The following is a 21,313-nucleotide window of genomic DNA, read 5'->3' as shown; positions in this document are numbered from 1 at the left end:
TGACCAGGGATCAAATCTGAGCTCCTTGCGTTGGAAGCATGGAGTCCTAACCACTGGATTGCCAGGGAAGTTCCCAGAAATTATTTTTTAATTAATTAGTTATTTATTTTTGGCTGCGCTGAGTCTTTGCAGCCGCGCTCAGGCTCTCTCTAGCTGCGGCAAGTGGGGGCTCCTCTCGAGTTGCAGTGTGCGGCTTCGCATCGTGGTGGCTTCTCTTGTTGTGGAGCACGGGCTCTAGGGCGTGTGAGCTTCAGTGGTTGTGGCTCATGGGCTTAGTTCCCCTGGGCCGTACATGGAGTTTTCCCGGACCAGGGATGGAACCAGTGACCCCTGAATTGGCAGGTGGGCTCTTAACCACTGGACCACCAGGAAGTCCCCCAGAAAATTTTATTGTGATTGAAGTTGAATACAAATGGGCTCTTCCCACCTGATGGAATAATAAGGTACATGTGTCACTTTCACTGTAAGTTTGGAAAGCTAACTGACCAGCGCTGAGCCGGGTGGTCGTCCAAGATGAGCAGGCGCTGGAGGCCTCTTTGCAGAGACTCAGATGTTCTGGCCATCCACGCCTGACCAATGTGAGCAGGAGGAGGCTGGGAATGCCTGCCCACCATCTCAGGAGCACGGAAAAGGGGGCCTATTTTACCTCTAGCAACTTTTCAGATTGTTGGTGAAAACTCAGTGTTGTTCCCACCTCGACTCCCCTTACACATGGGGTAGAATGTCACCAGCATTCTGGGGAAAAGGTTTTAGGGGAGCCCAGGTCCCACAAGGTCCCCCAGGGGTCCTTGCATATCAACCTGCACTATTGCCTTAAGAGGCACTTTGTCCCTGTCTGGGGTCCTGGCAACAGTAAATGGACTTTGTCACCAGAGGACTGGCTTCTGAGGGCCCCTGGACACTGCACAGACCTGCCCAGGAGCTGAGGGCGAGCCCACTGTCACTTTCTCCATTCTTGGGACCCACACACTTTTCTCTCTTGCTCCTTTCCTCCTCCTATAGACCCAGGAGAAGGCCCCTCCTTTCTTCTGCTTTTTCCCCCAAATACTTTCTTTCTTAGAGAAACTCATATGCCTACGAGAGCTGGTTAGATAAAATAGCTTTCTCTAAACTTTCACAGAAATGGCAGTGTACATCCGATGATAAATCAATGGACAATAGGGAGTGGTGGGGACTGGGGCTGAGTGGAGTGTGACTGCCCTGCTTACAGGGCCAGCTGCTACTCAGATCCAGCTGATTGCTCTTAGAGGAAGGCAAGACCTGTTTCCAGACCTTTACTTTTTTTTTTTTTTTGGAAGTCAGACTTTAAATAGAGGTGCATGCAGCAAAATTCACCAACTTTAAGTGTATATAGTTCAGTGAATTTTGACAAATGATTTAACCACCACACTCAGTCATGAAATAGAACATTTGATTTTTTCAAATGAGAAGCTGGGAACCCAGATTTTTATGCGATATTTCTTTTTATTTACCTGACTGTGCCAGGTCTTAGTTGTGGCATGTGGGATCTAGTTCCCCAAATAGGGATCAAACCCGGGCCCCCTGCATGGGGAGCTCTGAGTCCTAGCCACTGGACCACCAGGGACGTCCCTATGTAATATTTCTTTATTAAAATGTTAAAAGGTATAACATGGATCAAACAGGATGTAATGGCAGGGTTGATGCAGCCCAGGGGATGCAACCTCTGAGCTTTAGGAAAACAGAATCCAAAAAGTCTTACTGGTGATTGTGAGCAGTCTTACTGCTCCCCTGAGCTGGGAAGCACAGGTCCCCGGACCTACCAAGGGAGGGGGAGGCAAAGAGGAAGGTCCCCTGCTAGCACAGGCCCTTATCTGCCAGCCGTGACCCTCACGCCTCCCTCTCCCTCTGCTTCTCTGGCTAGGCCAAGGCCAACCTGGACAAGAACAAGCAGGCGCTGGAGAAAGAGAACGCGGACCTGTCCGGAGAGCTGCGAGTCCTGAGCCAGGCCAAGCAGGAGGTGGAGCACAAGAAGAAGAAGCTGGAGGTGCAGCTGCAGGAGCTGCAGTCCAAGTACAGCGACGGGGAGAAGGTCCGGGCCGAGCTCAACGACAAGGTCCACAAGCTGCAGGTGAGGCGACCTCGTTGGGACCGCCTCTGAAGGATGAGGTTCTGCCGGCGAACGGAGCCTCTGTCCATTTCCTTGCGTTGCATTCCTTGGGGAGATGAGATGGTTGCCCTATTCAATTTAACCTCTAAAAACTCCTACCTGCTCATTCAAAATGAGTATTTAGTGAGTGCCTGCTGTATGCCAGGTGCTGTGTTTGATCCTGATACACAACAGCAAGGAAGAAGACAAACACTGTCCCTGTCCCTGGAGATCTCCAGCACAGTGCGGGGAAAGACATTAATAACCATGCAGATGAATATGAAATGAGGCTGGGAAGCAGAGACACATACTGCAATGAATATAAATAATACAAGGGCCTGGGCCTGTGGAGGAGGAGTCAAGGAAGGCTTCCCTAAGAAGGATGTGCAGTCTGACAGATAAGAAGTCTGTCTACGTACAGACAGGGACTAGCATGTGCAAAGGCCCAGGACTGAGTGAGAAGTCAGAAGAGGTCACGTAAGGCCAGTAGAGCTAGAATGATAAATCTGATGGACGATAGGGGATGGTGGGGACTGGGGCCAAGTGGAGTTTACAGGAAGGGGAAGATATGTGGCACAAAATGGGCCTGGAGTAGGTTGTGGCCAGAAGACACAGGGCCTTCAGGGCCCTGTTATATGTGCATATTGGTCTTCACTCTGAGTGATGGGAAACCACTGATGGTTTTAAGCTGAAGAATGACATGGTCTGTTGGTCTTTGGTCTTGATTAGCTTTGAACAGACATTTGGACTGACTTTCATTCATGGAATATGGCCTACCTTTTGATAAATATTTAATGCGCTGAGAGCCTGGGCCAAGAGTACAGGACAGTGTGAAGTATGAGTTTTTCCACATATAGCTGAGCACAGGGGGGTTGCTATCCTAACAGAGCATCCTGGAGGAGTGAAGATCATTTATGTCCTCACTGTAAATGGGAGGAGGACGGATGGTAGGCTGGCGTTTCTGAAAAGATTTGTTCAGAGATACCAGGGCGTGGAGTAAAAGGCAGAGGAAAGGTAGAGAGAGCTTTCTACCTTTAGTGCCTGCGTCTATGGTTTTCCTGTAAGGGGCAGTGAGAGGTGAGGAAGAGGGGTGGTGGGGACAGGACCCTTGGATGTGGAGGTGCCCCCTGCAGCCTCTTCCCCCACTTTGGGGACTGGGTAAGTCCAGACCACTGCTCAGTGTCTGGACCCACAGACCTGCTCTTCATATTTGCCAACCTTGGCAAGGCTCCAGGATCCGTGTGGAGGGCTCAGGGCCCAACTAGTCCAGTCTAACCACAGTATAACAGGGCTCTCACAGGGTCTCGGAACCAGCGTCTACCAGAGATTGCAACTTGTAGGTGATGTCCTTCCCTCCCCTAGGTGGCCATGGAGTGACCATGACCAGGCCCCTTAGCTCATGGGAACCTCTCAATGAGTGGACACCCCAAGGCCTCTCACTGAGTACAGAGAGCCCCTATTACTTAAGGACGATCCTGTCCTGGATGATCCAACTAACCAGTCTCTGGGCACCCACAGAATGAAGTGGAGAGTGTCACGGGGATGCTCAACGAGGCGGAGGGCAAGGCCATCAAACTGGCCAAGGACGTGGCGTCCCTTGGGTCCCAGCTCCAGGACACCCAGGTGGGTATCAGGCCACGTCATCTGGAGGCACCTGGGGTACGGCCTTCATGGGGGTGGGCCTGGACTTCGACGTGTCCTTTTTGTAGGAGCTGCTTCAAGAAGAAACCCGGCAGAAGCTCAACGTATCCACCAAGCTGCGCCAGCTGGAGGACGAGAGGAACAGCCTGCAGGAGCAGCTAGATGAGGAGATGGAGGCCAAGCAGAACCTGGAGCGCCACATCTCGACCCTGAACATCCAGGTGCCCACTGCGTGTCTTTGCCCTGGAGGGTAGATCAGTGGCTCGGATGTGAGTGTGGTAGAACCGTGGCACCGCTTTGCTTGACTCACTGGCTCCCCCTGCTGTTGAGTTTCTTCTGTGGTGCCATTTTTTTGCTTGGCTCACTTGCTTCCCCCTGCTGTTGATTTTATTCAATGATGGTCGTGGCTTCTCAGGGGCACGGGGCTGGGACTCCTTTATCCCCACCTCCTCTCATCCCACCCTGGACGCTGCCATTTCAGCTCTCCGACTCGAAGAAGAAGCTGCAGGACTTTGCCAGCACTGTGGAATTCCTGGAAGAGGGCAAGAAGAAGTTCCAGAAGGAAATCGAAGGCCTGACCCAGCAGTACGAGGAGAAGGCAGCTGCTTATGAGAAACTGGAAAAGACCAAGAACAGGCTTCAGCAGGAACTGGACGACCTGGTCGTCGATTTGGACAACCAGCGACAACTGGTGTCCAACCTAGAGAAGAAGCAGAAGAAGTTTGATCAGGTGGGGCTGGAGGGCCCTGCCCCCGGCTCACAGACCCTGGCTGGGGGGCGAGGGTCTGGGTCTGCAGAACATCCGGCATGGCTGCTGCGGTGTGGCAGCATCCCATCCTGGCTTTGCTGGGCGCGATGGAAGGCTGGCCGGCTTGGGTGAGGCTCCTCAAGGGGTCAGTGAGGACAGCAGCGAAGCCTCAGTGGCCGTGACTTCCCAGGTTCCACCACCACCACAAGGGCCATCTAGAAACCCAGTCGTGCCTTGGGTTCTAGCCCTGATAAGGAATGAGGTTTACTGATTTTGCTCACTCAGTGAGTATTTGTTGGGTGCCTACTGAGGATTCCAATTAAAGTATCTACCCTTGAAATACCACTGTTCCTTAACATCTCATCACAAAGAATCTTGAGCACACAGCAAAGCAGAAAGCATTGTGCTGTGAGCACCTGGACACTCACCACCTTGATTCAATCACTAAGGCCTTACCATACTGACTTGTGGCTTCCGTGGTGACTCAGATGCTAAAGGATCTGCCTGGAATGCAGGCACCTGGGTTTGATCCCTGCCTGGGTCAGGAAGATTCTCTGGAGAAGGGAATGGCAACCCACTTCAGTATTCTTGCCTGGAGAATTCCATGGACAGAGGAGCCTGGCAGGCTATAGTCCATGGGGTCACAAAGGGTTGGACATGACTGAATGACTAACACTTCACTGACTTTATCACATGCTTATTTATGAGTGTATTACATCTCTCATTTGTATCTTATCTTTTAGATGTGTTTAAAAGCAAATTACAGACAACCGTACATCACCCTCTAGATACCTCTATACTGCATATAAACTAGGGTTCATTTTTCAAAATATTTTTTCTTCCCTTGAAGTAAAATCACATACAATGAAATACATAAATCTTAAGTATACACTGAGTTCTGATAAATGCATACACCTGTATGACCCAAACCCCTAAATATTACCAGCTTTTAATATGTGTTACTCAGAGCTAGTAAATATGATTTGGTTTACATGTGACTCAGGATTTATTCCAAAAATCAATTTGGGGATGGAATTTTGGGATTCTTCTCTTCTCTACCAGCCATCCCTTCTCTGTGCTGACAGCTTGTTAGTGCTTCGTATCTGCTGGTTCATCATCTGGTCCAGGGTCTGAGACTGCTGTATTGTTTTCCCGTCACAAACAGTGGAGAGTTTCTGTGTTGACTGCTGTCGGGAGTCCCTGTTACTTGCCCATCTTGGCTGGACTCTGGCAGTCTGGGTTTTGGACGCTACAGTGAACACTGCTCTTTCTATTTTGTTGTTGTTGTTTAGTTGCTCAGTTGTGTCCAACTCTTTGCGACCGCTTGCACTGTAGCCCACCAGGCTTTTCTGTCCATGGGATTTCCCAGGCAAGGATACTGGAGTGGGTTGCCATTGCCTTCTCCAGGGGATCTCCCTGACCCAGGGATCCAACCCAAGTCTGCTGCATTGGCAGGAGGATTCTTTCCCACTGAGCCACCAGGCAAGCCCCTCTATTTCTAAAGATGAGATTAACATCAGAATGGGGTATTCTTGGAGCTGCTTCTCCAGGCAGAGGGTGTGTGCAAATCCATCCACATACTCACCATTTCCCTACTCATAGGGTGGCTCATAGGGTACTTTTGTAAGGGAGTGACTGTGGCCATGAAACAAAAGAATAACTGGCCTCTGGCAGGATTGTCACCCTGACCTTGGTCACGGCATGTTCTATCCAACATGGGCAGCATTAGTGATTTCTAAGCACAAAGATAGGGCGAATGCTGGCTCTGCAGAGCTGACCCAGAAGTTGGCAAGCAGGACTATTATAAACTATTTGCATAGATATGTGACCTCCTCCCAGCTGCACACAAGGATGAGTGCGGCTGCACACAAGGATGAGTGCGGCTGCATACAAGCCTTCTTCTCCATGTTTGCAGTTAAATGTAGCCGACCCTGGGGCGTGCCTAGAGCTCACCTCTGGGTCTTTGGCTGTGTTGCAGTTGTTGGCCGAGGAGAAAAACATCTCTTCCAAATATGCGGATGAAAGGGACAGAGCCGAGGCAGAAGCCAGGGAAAAGGAAACCAAAGCCTTGTCGCTGGCGCGGGCCCTTGAGGAAGCCTTGGAAGCCAAAGAAGAGCTCGAGAGGACCAACAAGATGCTCAAAGCTGAGATGGAGGATCTGGTTAGCTCCAAGGACGACGTGGGCAAGAATGTAAGTGGCTCTTCATCGTCTTTGCTTGTCCATGTCCCCCTGCCCCTGACCCTCTCTGTTAGTTACCAGTCCACGGGTAAAGAAGGGGGCCCCACACCTCATTCATGGTGAGCAATAATCAGGAACTGAAGGGAGTCCCTCGGGCTGATGCAAAGAGGGGGCCTGGCTGGGAATAGCCTTTGGGGGTAGGGTCTGAGTCAAGGGTTCTGAGAGAAAGGCTGTGGTCTGGACTCCTGGTCACGCATCCCGGGGGTATCAAAAGCCACCTCCTGGACCATGGTGAGCTGCCCGTCACTGGGGGCTGCCCTTCACGACATCACCCCTCATGTCAAAGGTCCATGAGCTGGAGAAGTCCAAGCGGGCCCTGGAGACCCAGATGGAGGAGATGAAGACCCAGCTGGAGGAGCTGGAGGACGAGCTGCAGGCGACAGAAGACGCCAAGCTGAGACTGGAGGTCAACATGCAGGCCCTTAAAGTGCAGTTTGAGCGAGACCTCCAGGCGCGGGACGAGCAGAACGAAGAGAAGCGGAGGCAACTCCAGAGGCAGGTAAGCCGTGGGGGCGGAGGGGGAGGGGGGACCGCCGCCGCTTCCTGGCTTCGGGGAGACTCTGACTTCTCACCTGCGAAGCCTACCTTCGGTGGTGGTGCAAACCTGGGCCCTGGGGGAAGGGATCCGAGGGGCAGCCCTGCCCCGCAGCACACGTTTCTGGCCTCACCCAGCTCCACGAATACGAGACGGAACTGGAAGACGAGAGAAAGCAACGTGCCCTGGCGGTGGCGGCCAAGAAGAAGCTGGAAGGGGACCTGAAGGACTTGGAACTGCAGGCCGACTCGGCTGTCAAGGGGAGGGAGGAAGCCATCAAGCAGCTGCGAAAACTGCAGGTGGGTGACTCCCCGAGTGCCGGGGGGTGACGCCCCAAGTACCAGGGAGGTCGGGGCCACAGCCGTGGGAGGACGCAGCCTCCTTCTGTCGCTGGTGCCTGGTCACCTGGTGCTTTCCCACCACGCTTTTGCTTTGGGGGCTGTTTCCTGCCCTGGGGGTGGAGGTGGCGAGGTCACCCTCCACCTGGTGACCTCCACCCTCGTCCCCAGGCGGAGCAGCTCAGCAACAGCCAAACACTATCCTCAGGCTTCCCTGGTGGCCCAGATGGTAAAGAATCTGCTTGTGTAATGCAGGTTCTGTCCCTGGGTTGGGAAGATTCCCTGGAGAAGGAAATAGCAACCCACATCAGTATTCTTGCCTGGAGAATCCCATGGTCAGAGGCGCCTGGCGGGCTATACAGTCCATGGGGTTGCTGTGAAGGGTCGGACACGACTGAGAGGCTAACACTCAGACCTCAGCACCATTTCTTAGGTCTGCGGAGCCCGTCCAGAGCGGTGCCCGCAGGCAGCCACATGTGGCCAAAGGCTTTGTGGTTAATGGTGGGAAAACCTAGGCTTCCTTGGTGGCTCAGACGGTCAAGAATCTGCCCACGATGTGGGAGACCCAGATTCAATCCCTAGGTTGGGAAGATCCTCTGGAGGAGGAAATGGCAACCCACTCCAGTATTCTTGCCTGGAGAATCCCCTGGACAGAGGAGCTGGCAGGCTACAGTCCACGGGGTCACGAGGAGTCGGACACGACTGAGTGACTAACACACACTCGGGCCGGCACAAAAAGGTAATCCGCGCTGCAGGACCCGGTGAGTAAGGACTTCTTAGCTGGTCCTGCCTGTCCTCATGCAGGCTCAGATGAAGGACTTCCAGAGAGAGCTGGAAGACGCCCGCACCTCCCGGGATGAGATCTTTGCCACAGCCAAAGAGAATGAGAAGAAGGCCAAGAGCTTGGAGGCAGACCTCATGCAGCTACAGGAGGTAAAGCCTTCTCTGCACTGTGGGGGCCCTGACGGGGGGGCCCTGGGCACCCCAGGCTCAGGCGCCCGCATTCAGCACCCCACAGGCAGGGGCCCCGTAGCACGGGCGTGGAAAGACACAGGGTTTTCTCACTGACAGATCTGCAGGCCTCCCCCCAAGCTCAGAGGAGGCCACGCCATTTTCAAGGATGGCCAAGGAGATGGCCGGGGGCCTGCTGCTGGGAGTGGGGTGGATGCTTGGGTGGGGCTCAGCCCCTCCTGGCAGGCAGCTGGTTTCCTTCCTCCCCACCTCCCACCATCCAGGATCTAGCGGCGGCCGAGAGGGCTCGCAAGCAGGCAGACTTGGAGAAGGACGAATTGGCCGAGGAGCTGGCCAGCAGCGTGTCGGGAAGGTAGGAGCCGCCTGGGAAGAAAGGGGTCGCTAGACTCACATGATGAAAGAGGCAGTCAGTCAGAGGAGGCCTCCTGGACTGCATGTTAAGGCTGAACATGACAGCAAGATCAGCTGAGCTTGTGACAGGGGTATTCATACCCTATTTGGGGGTGTAGTCTGGTGGGGACAGGGCATATGGTGATGTCAGGGAGGAGGGAGCTGGTCCTCATCTCAGGCCTGGCTTTGCTGACATCAGCCGGCTCTCTGCTTCCCAGCTGTGTGAGTTTGCACAAGCCTCGAGCCTCTCTGAGTCTCGACTGTAAAAGAGGACGACCCCGAGGCATTGCTCCTCCGAGGGAGAGAGCTGTCTAGGCCGAGGGGAGGCTGGGGGTTGCAGGGCGGCTGCCTTTCCCTTAGGAACACGCTACAGGATGAGAAGCGCCGCCTGGAGGCCCGCATCGCGCAGCTCGAGGAGGAGCTGGAGGAAGAGCAAGGCAACACGGAGGCCATGAGTGACCGCGTCCGGAAGGCCACGCAGCAGGTGGGGGCCAGGCAGCCCGGATGTGCCTTAGGACGGGCCCCCCGTCCCTGCACCAGCCGCCACACTGGTGCCAGACAGGCTCCTGTGTGGCAGGCCCGGGCGGGGCGGGGGGTGAACGAGGCAGGAGAGGAGGGACCCAGCACATCTGCTCCAGAGCGCCCACTCCCTCCTGTCCGGTCACCCCAGCACCCATCCTGCAGGGCCTCCCCTGGTGGCTCCCTCCAGCAGACGAGGCTCACCCATAAGGGCTTGGCAGTCTCCTTCCTGCCTTTTCTTTAGCCCCCACCTCCGGACAGTGAGCACCCCTCCATGATGGGCACTGGGGACCCATCATGGAGCCAGAGTGGCACTGATGTGGCCTGGAAGGGCTGCCCCTGGGCTGAGCCTTGAAGGATGGCCAGGTGCCGGAGGGGAGGGAGGAGGGCTTCCGGGCGCCCTCCACCTGGTGACCTCCACCCTCCACCCTCCTCCCCAGGCGGAGCAGCTCAGCAACGAGCTGGCCACGGAGCGCAGCGCGGCCCAGAAGAATGAGAATGCACGGCAGCAGCTGGAGCGGCAGAACAAGGAGCTGCGGAGCAAGCTGCAGGAGATGGAGGGGGCAGTCAAGTCCAAGTTCAAGTCCACCATCGCGGCCCTGGAGGCCAAGATCGCACAGCTGGAGGAGCAGGTGGAACAGGAGGCCAGGTACAGGGCGGGCATCAAGCAGCACCCCAGTGACCACCTGCTTGCCAGCGATCAGTGGGGGCGTGGAGGGGTAGGCCAGCCTCTCTGGGCATCAGCTCCGGCTCAGAGGTCCCGGCGCGGCAGCTGTGCTGGGTTAACTGAGAGAGAACACCGGAAGGCGCTGTGCCCCGAGTGAGCCTCTGAGACACTAGCTGCTCTAAGCGGCCGGACTCCTCAGTGACGTCAGCCGGGCTTCCCGGGAGCTCCCGGGACTTTGCCTAACCCGGGTCTGCAGGCTGTCATGTTAACGGGTGCACCAAACAGCCAGGTGCTCAGCCCCTTCGGCACCCACAGTCACGGGCAGGCTGCTCACTTAACACACAGTCCCTGAGCTGAAAGGTCACGGCACATTCGTGACCATCAGATCCTTATACTGTTTTTGCCTTTTTTGTGTGTGGCGACTTTATAGATGAGTCACGTGCCACAACAGTTCACCAATTTAAGGCATACGGCTCTGGGTATGTGTGCTTAGTCGCTCAGTCATGTCCAACTCTTTGCAATCCCGTGGACTGTAGCCCGCCAAGTTCCTCTGCCCGTGGAATCCTCTAGATAAGAATACTGGAATGGGTAGCCATTCCCTTCTCCAGGGGACCTCCCCAACCCAGGGATGGAGTCCGGGTCTCCCGCATTGCAGGCAGATTCTTTACCATCTGAGCCACTAGCGCAGTTCAGTGGCTCTCAGTGTACAATTCATGGGCACACATTCACTACAGTCAGCTGTGGCACATTAAGAAGAACCAGTAAGAAGCCCTGTATCCTCAGCCATCACCCTCTATTTCGCATCCCCGGCTCCAGGCAACCACTCATCTACTTTCTGTCTCTGTTGTCTATTCTGGACATTTCACAAAGTGGGAGCATACAACACAGGGCCCCTTGTTAAGACTGGCTTTCTTCACTGAGCATGTTTCCAAGGTTCTCCCACACTGTAGCCAGGGTCAGCACGTCATTCCTTTTCATGGACGAATACTGTTCTCAGGATAAGCTCTGATTCGGGCTCAGGAAAAGTGCCCACGTGGGGACTTCCCTGGTGGCCCAGTGGTTAAGACTCTGTGCTCCCAATGCAGAAGGGGACAAGGGTTTGATCCCAGGTCAGAGAACTAGATCTCACATGCCACAGCTAAGACCCAGTGCAGCCAAATAAATAAATAATTTAATTTAAAAAAAAAGTGCCCACGTGGGTGATGCTGGTCGGGTTCACGCACTGTGCAGAGAGGCCCTCCCCATCTGAACCTTCCCTGCTTGCCCTATGTGCGCAGAGAGAAACAGGCGACCGCCAAGTCACTGAAGCAGAAGGACAAGAAGCTGAAGGAGGCCCTGCTGCAGGTGGAGGATGAGCGCAAGATGGCAGAGCAGTACAAGGAACAGGTAACTGCACCCCGGCCCCCCACCCAGCCCCACAGGCCCTGCCACGCACCCGCCTGACCCTCGGGCCGCTCCTTCCCAGGCCGAGAAAGGAAACGTGAGGGTCAGGCAACTCAAGAGGCAGCTGGAGGAGGCGGAGGAGGAGTCCCAGCGCATCAACGCCAACCGCAGGAAGCTGCAGCGCGAGCTGGACGAGGCCACGGAGAGCAACGAGGCCATGGGCCGCGAAGTGACGGCGCTCAAGAGCAAGCTCAGGTGAGGCACCGGCCCCCGGGGGCCTGGGGTTGTGGGCTGGGTGCGCGGGGTGGCCTGGAACACCCACAGTGGCTCAGGGGCCCTCTCCCCGAGCCGCTCAGCTCATCCTGTATGCAGCACCAGCCCGTACTGGATGTGGGCGGGGCTCAGGTCACAGGGGCTATGCCTCTGAGCGGCTCCCCTTCCGTTCCAACAACCAGTCCCTTCCCGTCCTCCTGGCAAGGAGCAGGAGAACGAGGCGGTGCCTCCCTGTCTCCTGAGACCCTCATTCTCTGTGTCAGGAAAACAGCAGACTCCCTTCTCTCTTCCTCTCTCTTCTGCACTTTCTCTTCCCCGCTCTTCCTAACTCAGGGTTTCTCCGCCCGATTGCCATCCAGGGCTGAATAACTCTTTGTTTATCATGGGTTTCCCTGGTAGCTCAGATGGTAGAGAATCTGCTTGCAAAATAGGAGACCCAGGTTTGATCCCTGGGTTGGGAAGATCCCCTGGAGAAGGGCAGGGCAACCCACTCCAGTATTCTTGCCTGGAAAATCCCATGGACAGAGGAGCCTGGTGGGCTACAGTCAGTCCAGGGGGTCGTAAAGAGTCGGACACAACTGAGCGGCTGTCATGGGCTGGCCTGTGCCCAGTAGGACACTAAGCAGTACCCTGGCCTCCACAAGCTAGACGTGGTAGCACGTCCCCTGATGTTCCTGGGGTGCTGTTGCCCACAGTTGAGCCCCTCTGCCCTAAGTGGGCGGGGTGGTTTTCTCTCCCACCCCTGAACCTCTGGGCCTGAAGGCAGTATGTGCTCCCTGCTCCCCAGGGCTCCTTCCAGCCCTGGTCCACCTGGTTCCCTGAAAGGCCTAGCTCCACGCTTTCCATGTCATCCGTCCACACCCTGCAGGCGGGTGATCCAGCCTCAAGTCCAGGACATTCCATCCTCCAGGGCCCTGCCACTCGCCTGCACTCCCGCTAACTCTCAGCCCTAACCTGATCATCAGGCATCACATCATCAGCCCACCACCACCTTGCTTCAGCTCTCCCCTCTGTCTCCACCGGGGTCTTGCACCCCTCGGCTCATCCTCTCGCAGCCCCACCAACTCCACGGTTACGATCAGCCTCTCCTAACATCCTTCACACTCTGGTCCCTCTTCCTGCTGTGCTGGGCTCACCTGGTTAAAATACAACCCAAATGAAACCCAACTGCCAATCTTCTGCAGCTCAAAGCGGTGTGAGAAAGCCAACAGGAGCGCTGCCACTTCCATTGAGAAATGTGCCATTGAGACGCCAAGTTGACCCCACTTAGTGCTGCTGGGACTTTCCCCTCCCCCGTCCCTCTACCCCTCACCCCTGCTCTCAGCCTCCCCCCCACCCTCACCCCTCCCCCACCCTCTCACTCTCCCCTCCCCAGCCTCACCCCTCCCCCACCCCTCTCACCCCTACCCTCCCCCAGCCTCACCCCTCCCCCACCTCTCACCCCTCCCCTCCCCCAGCCTCACCCCTCCCTCACCCTCTCACCCTCCCCTCCCCAGCCTCACCCCTACCCCTCCCCCAGCCTCACCCCTCCCCCACCTCTCACCCCTCCCCCCCCCAGCCTCCCCCGCCCTCACCCTCTCACCCCTGCCCCCTCCCCTCACCCCTCCCTCACCCTCTCACCTCACTCCCACTTGGGCATCTGCTTTTCACCCTCCCTGAACTTCCTACCTCTGCCATCCTCAGTCTCTGCTGATGACTGCACTTCCTATTTAACTGAAAAATGGAAACCATCATGAAGTATAAACAAGCCCCCACTTCTCCATACCTCTCTACATCTGTGCTCATTTCCTCTACTTTCCCCCCATTTCTGTGCTCAACTGTCCAGCACCAAATGAGGTCAACCCCACCACTAGACCCCTCACCCTCTTGTTTAACCAAGGATGTTGCTCCTGAAAGTCTTACCCTTCTTTCCTGTGATATATTCTCTCTCTCTGAGTCGCTCCATCAGCCGAACAAACCCAACCCCACTTCCCTGCAGCCTGTCACCATAAAACTCCCAGTTCAGCAGCATGCATTACCTCCAGCCCATCGCGCCTCCTCGTGGGGCCTCCTGGCCCCACCCTCACCGGGTGTCCTTCCTACCTTTCTGGCCATCTTTTACCTCTTCTGCTGGGACCTTATCTTAAAGGCCAATTGCCATCGGTCTGCCCAGACTGCCACCCTGGTCCTCTCTCCATCTCCACCTCTACTCACTCCTCAGGTGAACCTAAACCAGCCTGGTGGCTTTGGAATTCCATCCACAGCTAGTGACTTCCTAGTTTATCTCCTGCCAGACTTCCTGGGATTCCAGACTTCCTTGACCTTCCTGTTCAATACCTAACAGGCAGCCTAAACACACCCCAACCTGAGCCCTGACTAAACCCGCTCATCCCCAAACCAGCTCCTTGCATAGTCCTCCTTGGTTCAAAGCTGCTGTTAACCTAGGCCAGAAGCCTTCCTTATTTTTCTCTCCAATACACCATGCATCCGAGCTGTTGAGAAATCAGTCAACTTTCCCTTAAAAAATACTCTGCATCCAGAATCCAACCACTTCTTGCCACCTGCCCCAACCTACCCTCTCCTCCCATCTGGACGACTTTCTCAGCCTCCTCGTGGGCCTCTCGTGTCCATGTTGGCCTATTATAGTCCATTCTCAACACAGAAATGGTGTGGGATCATACCCCTCCTATGTCTGGAGCCCTCCATGGGCTCCCATCTCACTCACAGTAACATCTTGACAACGGTTAGGTCCACTAGGCCCTGCACGATCTCTGTCTTCTGCCTCCTAAAGTACCCCTCCACCTCTTCATCTTCTGCCTCGGGGCCCTTGCACTGGCTGCTGTCTCTGCCTGGAATGCTCTTCCCCCAGCTCATTGCAATAGCTGCCCCCTCCTTCCCTTCCTTCAGGTGTTTACTCATCCATGTGATCAGAACTTCCTGCCTCACTCCCTGCCATTCTCTTCTCTCTTAGCCACCTGTCATCGTGGAACTTGTTATTCTTTTACTTATCTCATATACAGTCTGTCCTCACTCTTGGCCTGCAAGGCCATAAACACAGAGGCTGTGTCTGCTTATTCATCCCCAGTGTCTGGGCACAGAATAAACCTTCAGTCACTGAGTCAGAGATGATGTTTCTCCAACCTCAGCCATTCTCACACCACCTTTCCCATTTTGCCTTAGTCTCTTACCATCTGTACTTTTGTTGACTTGATACTTGCTTTGAAATTTACTGTGTAAATCATACATGTGTCTATTGACAAATGAAACCTATCTCCCCTGTGTTGTTAAACCAGGGTCCCTTGCATCAACAGGTCACAATCAAGTTAAACATAGTGAAAACAAAACAACAGTGAGTTCTAGCTATCGTGGCCACAAACTGATGACTGTGACCCGAAGGCCGACTTCTCATTAAAAAGACAATGACAAAAAACGACATTAGCACCAGACTCTCTGACATAATCAGATGTATTTAAAGAGTGGAAAGGGGAATTCCCTTTCTCACGGTGCAGTTCAGCAATCCAAGGGCATGCCTGAGAACCCTCTGAAATCACCTGGCATCTCAGTTCCAGACTCTGAGAACCACTCTAGGTGACAAGGGGAAGCCTGAACCCCTGTCACGAGGGGTAGTGAGCAGGCATTCAGGAAGGAGCACCCTGCCCGTGCAAGGTGATGGACGGGTGGTGTGTCCCCACTGCTGGAACCCCCAGAACCCTCTCTGCTGCTGACTGGACGCTGCCCTTCCGTGGACGTGGGCTGAGCAGTGGGGGTGCAGTCAGCCACCCCAGCTCTCTTACCATTTTGTTGTTACTGTCCCTTTCTTGGGACTGATGTCTCTTTCATTTTTTTTTTTTTTTTTTAATTCTTAATATCTTTTGGCTGCACTTCGAGGCTTGTGGGATCTTAGTTCCCGGACCAGGGATTGAACCCAGTCCTCGGCAGTGAGAGCTCAGAGTGCCAACTAGACCGCCAGGGAATTCATGGGACCGGTCATTCGTGCAGCACAAGCCGACCATCCCTTTTGGAATCTGCCCCAGATAACTGACCCTTCTCTGGGCCGTACAGGCCGGTATTAGACCACCCACTTTTTTACAGTTAACATAAGCGTACACATACATATGGGTGGAAGACAGCTCCCACCTTTTCTGCCTTCTCTGAGTCCTCGAAACGTGCAAAAACCCAAGATCAAGCACGAGGGCTGTGAGTGAGGTTCGCAAGCCTCGCCAGCCCCTCAATGAGCAAGGAATTACAACACACATCTCACACGATTTTACCAGCCAGATACATCGGAACACGAGCCCTCATTAGAGCCTGACCAACGCACCCATCCCTCCCCAGACTGCCAGGCATCTCCACGTGAGCCGCCCAGGTGCCCGCCTCTACCTTCTGGCCATGGGCATGAGAGGCAGTGGAGACAGTCGCGGGAATGAAGCACAGGCTGCTGCAGGCTCCTTGCCTGGAGCTGTTCAGGTTCTGGTCTCACAAGGGTCTTCTGGCCTAACTTACTCAGATTCCTTTACCTCCTCCCTGAAGAGAAATGCAGAATGGGAGGAAGCCATAAAGCCTGCATTCTTTCAGCTCTGAAGGACAGAAAGTTGCTTTTTAATTGGGAAAAAACAAACCACTCGTCCTTTTGTGCGCCAGCTTCCCTGAGTGCTTGGCGGCTGCAGGGACTCCGCTGTAAGGGTCCTTAAAAGTGGCTTTAACCATGACTTGAAGCAAACGCCTTTAATGATTAAACTCGCACCTGAACAGGAGGATGGTAACCACCGGGGCCTCTCTCTCTCTGTTTCAGAGGCCCCCTCCCCCAGGAAACTCCGCAATGACTCACCAGGTATCATGCCTGCAGCTTCGCGGCTCGTGTGTGCGTGTGTGGCTCCAGGTTCCCCTTTCCTTTCTGCCAGCACGTCCCCCGTCTCCCCTTTTTGGGCCCTCCCAAATTTCTGAGATGTCTACAGAGTTCGAAGGCTTAGGGAGCTGAGGTTCAGAACAGTCTTTCATCAAAAGCAGGATGCACCCAAGATGACCTCTTCACAAAGTCTCCTTCCTTCCTCTTGCTTGGGCGTTTGACGTGGCGCTGATGTGGCCTGTCACACCGTGCGCTGACAAGTTCAGAGGCTGTCTTGCGTGGCTTGGAGGGTCCTTACCTGGGTGAGGCCACGGCTGGGCTGTGCCCCCTCGTCCGGCTCAGGCACCTCACTGAGCGGAGGCACCAGCACCACTGTCCGGGTACCTTCCTAGAGAATGGCTGCCATTGGCTGGCCTGGTTCACAGGTCGGAGTTAGCCAAGCACAGGGTCGTGGTGGCCCCCAGCCACAGGCCCCCCCGGGGTTGGGGTTTCCACACACGCGTGCGAGCGAACGAGCTCTCATCCCGACATCTCACCCTCACAAGGGCTGCGTGGGGCTTCAGCGAGGCCGGCTGCTAACCGCATCTTGAGCGCACGAGGGCCGGGTCAGGCCGAGTCTTTCCCAGAGGCCTCCCGGGCACGTGTTCACAGACCAGGGATTGACATCCACGACTCGGGAGGTGCACGGGGCCGTCACAAGACAGGGCCCAGAGGCCTCGGCTTCTCTGGGATTCTAACAACGTCTTCACAAGTGCAGTTGGGCCCCAGGGCCTGGCTTCCCCCTCATCTTTGAGGCCCAGCCAGCTCTGCCTTCTGTCCGTGTTCTCTCCTGGAGAAATCTCGGCTTTGCTGTCACTGGAGCAAATACTTTGCTGTTGCTTTAAATACTTAAAGCTGGAGGAGGTCTCGGCAGGAGCTTTAGGTGGGAGCGCCACGCCTCTGGGGCACTGCTCGAGCGGCTCTCCTGCCAGCCCGTGGGAATCGCGGGACAAGCTGGATCCCAGGCTTGGCTGAAGGAGGCCCCACTGGTTGATGGAACCTGAGTCCTTGTAGGGTAGCAGAGCCTACGCGCTCGTGCTCATTCCTGGGGCGCCAGCAGTGCCTGACGTATGTTCCCGAACCCAAGTTCTCCAGGGTCAGACACTTCAAGCAGATTTTTAGAGGAGTCCCTTGTTCCTTTGGCAGAGATAGCCAGTTATCAACCTTTGCCTAGGATATGAGGCCTGTTCCTTCAAGCGAGGCTCCTGAACCAAAACAGATCAGCTTCAGCCCTGGTGCCCAAGTTGGGGGCGGGGAGTGGTTCCAGGGACCCAGGCGTAGTTTACTTCTTAAGTCAAAGGAGCATATTGATCAGTTAAACTCCTCTAATTAGCAAATGTGGGCTTCGCAGGTGGCACTAGTGGTAAAGAACCTGCATGCCAACGCAGGAGATGTAAGAGACTCATGTTCAATCCCTGGGTCAGGAAGATCCCCTGGAGGAGGGCATGGCAACCCACTCCAGTATTCTTGCCTGGAGAACCCCCATGGTCTGAGGAGCCTGGAGGCTTACAGTTCACGGGCTTGCAAAAGAGTCGGACACGACTAAAGCAACTTAGCACACACGCAGTTAGCAAGTGCAGGCTCTTCTGAGAGGCCGAGGGAAACAGAGGCACGGTGTCCCAGCCCATCCCATCCAGTGTTGAACCTGGAAGGTTAGATGCGGAGGAGAAAGCTGTGTGGACGACTGCTGAGACCTGCATGCCGAGAACACACTGCTAAGGAGGAAGAGATTTTTTAAAGGTCACCTCTAGGGAGGGAGCGATATAAAGTTACTTTCAAAGGGTTAGGGTTAGGTTAGGGAGCTGGAGACCTAGAAGCTTCCTCTGATGGGAGGAGGGCTGCCCTGAGTCTTCAGTTGGCAGTGCCTACCACTTTAAGTATTGATTCCTGGTCGCTGTCCCCTTACCATCTGCCATACCGAACGGGCTTTACCGGCCTGGTTCCTCCCACCCTTGGATGCCAGATGGCTTGTGCTGGGAAGCCTGTCAGCGATCAGGAATCTCTGGGCCTTGCTTCTGCCTCCTGTCTTACCTGTCTGAGTCGCCCCCTGTGACTAAAGAGTCGATGGGCTGGGCTCACCCTCGCGGCTTTCCTTTGTCCAGCCTTTGTGTGGTGAAGTGGATCATTTTTTGTTGCAAAAGTCTGCTTTCTTCTTAGACATACTAAAATGAGCTAAGACCTGTCAAACGGGGTCAGGTGGCCAGAGCTCAACATATAACATTATTTGTTGTGGTCGCTGAAAAGAAGGCAAACACTCCTTCCAAATGGTGGAGGTTAAGAGCAGGCGGGTCTGACTTTTCCTCCTCCTGCCCGCCCCGCCTTCTTACACAAAGCCTCCCTGCCAGTGACCAGGGCGGGCCCTGGTGGGAACAGGGCATCCAGCGGGACAGAGAAGAGGTGATGGGAGTGGGAAAGAGAGAGAGAAAGGGGCGTCCCACCAGTTAGAACTAAAAGACACCTTACATTAACGGGTCTAATGTTTTTCTGACAAATATCCACTGAGCACCTGTTCTCTGCCTTGCACGGTGCCTGCCATGGTGAGCACATAACAGACGAGATCCCTGCCCTGGGGGAACTCAGTCCAAGAATTCTGCTCCACAGAAGCAGGGTGTGTTGGTGCCTTTAACCAGACAGCATTCTTCTGGCGACCACACAGGGACCTCCTTCCCTCTCAAGGCTGCCCTTGGTGGTCACGCTCACTTTCCTCCAATTCAAAACCTAACCCCCTCCCCGCTTTTCCTTCTGCAAAAGAGGAGGTGCGGACACAACAGTTCCCCCTCATCCTGGCCCCAGAGGGTAGGAATAATCCCATGCGGGGCATCACCCCACTTACCTCTTCCCCTTCTTTTCTAAATACAAGTCCACAGCCGACCAGAAGCCGGTGGGTCAGCAACTGACCAAGCCAGACATTTTTTAAAAGCAGATGGTCCTGCTTTGAAAAACCTATTCTGCCCCCATTGCAGCTGATTAAATGCACCCATACCTCCAGACGGGTCAGGATTTGTTCACTTCCACCTGAATATATTTGCCTCTCATTTGTTCCAAGTCTCTGTTTGGTCTTTGCTCAGTCTGAAAACCTCTTCCAACCTCGCGGGAGATTTTGGTACTAAACAAACGTGTGTCTTTAACCCACAGGCGAGGGAACGAGACCTCTTTCGTTCCTACAAGAAGGTCTGGAGGACGCAGAGTTATTGAGAACGCGGACGGTTCTGAGGAGGAAATGGACGCTCGCGATGCCGACTTCAATGGAACCAAAGCCAGTGAATGAATGACTTGCTCAAAACGGGACAGAACCAAACCCAGTGGACTTTGCTTAGCACCGTCTAAATCCATTTTCAAACTCCAAACATCACAGACACCCCTCACGATGAATATAAACACCGCCCTGCATTCAGGGCATCATCTTAAGTTTGGAACGAGGTATCAAAGGCGAAAAATCCAACAGGTGACACAGACACACCCATCCTCTCTGCCAAGAACTGTGCAGAGATTTTTTGAATTTTTAGAAAAATATATCCACAGTAACTAATCACTGGCAACTTAATTTACATGAAACGGGGAGAAAGTCACCACCAAGGTGGGTGCCCCTGCCCCTACTCCCCAACTTTCCTGCCCTGTGGACCCTTCCATCGTCCTCAGCTGGGGGCGGGGGCCGGTTTGAGAATTCCTCTTCCCTCCGGTTCCCACACGTCAGACGCACACAGTTCACTGAGACGAAGTGCCTTCTGTAGTCACGTGAGTTACAAAGGAGACGCTGCGCAAAGGCTAAGAGCAGGAAATTCACACTGTTTTATATGCACTGACTGTACTTAAAGACACCCTCACTAATAAAAGGTTATAAATCACTACAACCGAGTTGGCTTTTCTGTCACTTTCTAGAGAAAAAGGACAGGACAGGATGGGTCGGGGAGGGAGAGGGGGCAGAGTGGCCTCATTTATGACCATCCTATGAAGTCAGTGGAGCAGGAACTGGCAACCCACTGGCAACAGTATTCTTGCCAGGAAAATCCCAGGGACAGAGGAACCTGGTGGGTCCCAGTCCCTAGGGTTGCAATGAGACGGCTACAACTACGTAACTAATGTTTATGAAGTCAGGGTTGTTATTTCATTAAATGGGGAAACTGAGGTCTAGGGAGGTGAGAGGAATTGTCTGACACCCCAGAGCTGGCCGGGGGAGAGCAGAACCTCAGACTGAGTCTGAGGGAGGGGCTCTTCCACGCGGGAGGTGAGCAGCTCGAGGCCCAGGGAGCAGGACGGGGCTCAAGAAGAGCATGTGCATCAATCAGAACAGCACGTGATGGGGGCTTCCCTGGTGGTCTGGTGGCTGAGACTTCGCATTCCAATGCAGGGGGTATGGGTCTGAACCCTGGTCGAGCAAGATCCCACATGCCTTATAGCCGAAAAACCCAAAACCTAAGACAGAAGCAGTATTGTAATAAGTTCAATAAAGACTTTAAAAATGATCCACATAAAAAATTCTTAGAAAATAAAACAAAACCAGGTACGTATTTCAATAAAGGTACAAGTTCAATAAAGGTGCAAACCAGGTACGTAGTTAATGTGAAGAAGAATAACCGTTCCTTGAATGTTTGAATTAAAACACAAGACTTCGCCCAGCAGGGGCTGACAGACTTTTT

The 21,313-nt window shown here is 54.4% G+C and overlaps 1 protein-coding gene across 4 annotated transcripts in view; it reads left to right on the top strand.

Moving 5' to 3' along the window:
- Window positions 1-20,623, top strand: part of MYH11 (myosin heavy chain 11) — a 125,303-nt gene extending 104,680 nt beyond the window's left edge. For 2 of the 4 annotated variants that reach the window (XM_070460874.1, XM_070460873.1), the window contains 15 exons: window positions 1,883-2,089; window positions 3,626-3,730; window positions 3,817-3,969; window positions 4,230-4,478; window positions 6,475-6,687; window positions 7,022-7,234; window positions 7,408-7,569; window positions 8,413-8,541; window positions 8,844-8,932; window positions 9,331-9,454; window positions 9,930-10,138; window positions 11,434-11,542; window positions 11,622-11,794; window positions 16,584-16,622; window positions 19,812-19,899. In XM_070460874.1, the coding sequence (XP_070316975.1) occupies window positions 1,883-2,089; window positions 3,626-3,730; window positions 3,817-3,969; window positions 4,230-4,478; window positions 6,475-6,687; window positions 7,022-7,234; window positions 7,408-7,569; window positions 8,413-8,541; window positions 8,844-8,932; window positions 9,331-9,454; window positions 9,930-10,138; window positions 11,434-11,542; window positions 11,622-11,794; window positions 16,584-16,614 (2,166 nt within the window). In that variant the 3' untranslated portion in view covers window positions 16,615-16,622; window positions 19,812-19,899. Of the gene's footprint in view, window positions 1-1,882; window positions 2,090-3,625; window positions 3,731-3,816; window positions 3,970-4,229; window positions 4,479-6,474; window positions 6,688-7,021; window positions 7,235-7,407; window positions 7,570-8,412; window positions 8,542-8,843; window positions 8,933-9,330; window positions 9,455-9,929; window positions 10,139-11,433; window positions 11,543-11,621; window positions 11,795-16,583; window positions 16,623-19,811 lie in introns of all 4 variants that reach the window. The other 2 variants (XM_070460872.1, XM_070460871.1) reach the window with 1 other exon arrangement.
- Window positions 20,624-21,313: the final 690 nt, after the last annotated feature.

The sequence above is a fragment of the Odocoileus virginianus genome, chromosome 33, assembly GCF_023699985.2.
Source record: "Odocoileus virginianus isolate 20LAN1187 ecotype Illinois chromosome 33, Ovbor_1.2, whole genome shotgun sequence".
Taxonomy (NCBI): Eukaryota; Metazoa; Chordata; class Mammalia; order Artiodactyla; family Cervidae; genus Odocoileus; species Odocoileus virginianus.
Note: the sequence above shows the minus strand (reverse complement) of the source record. Positions and strands in the feature narration are given on the sequence as shown.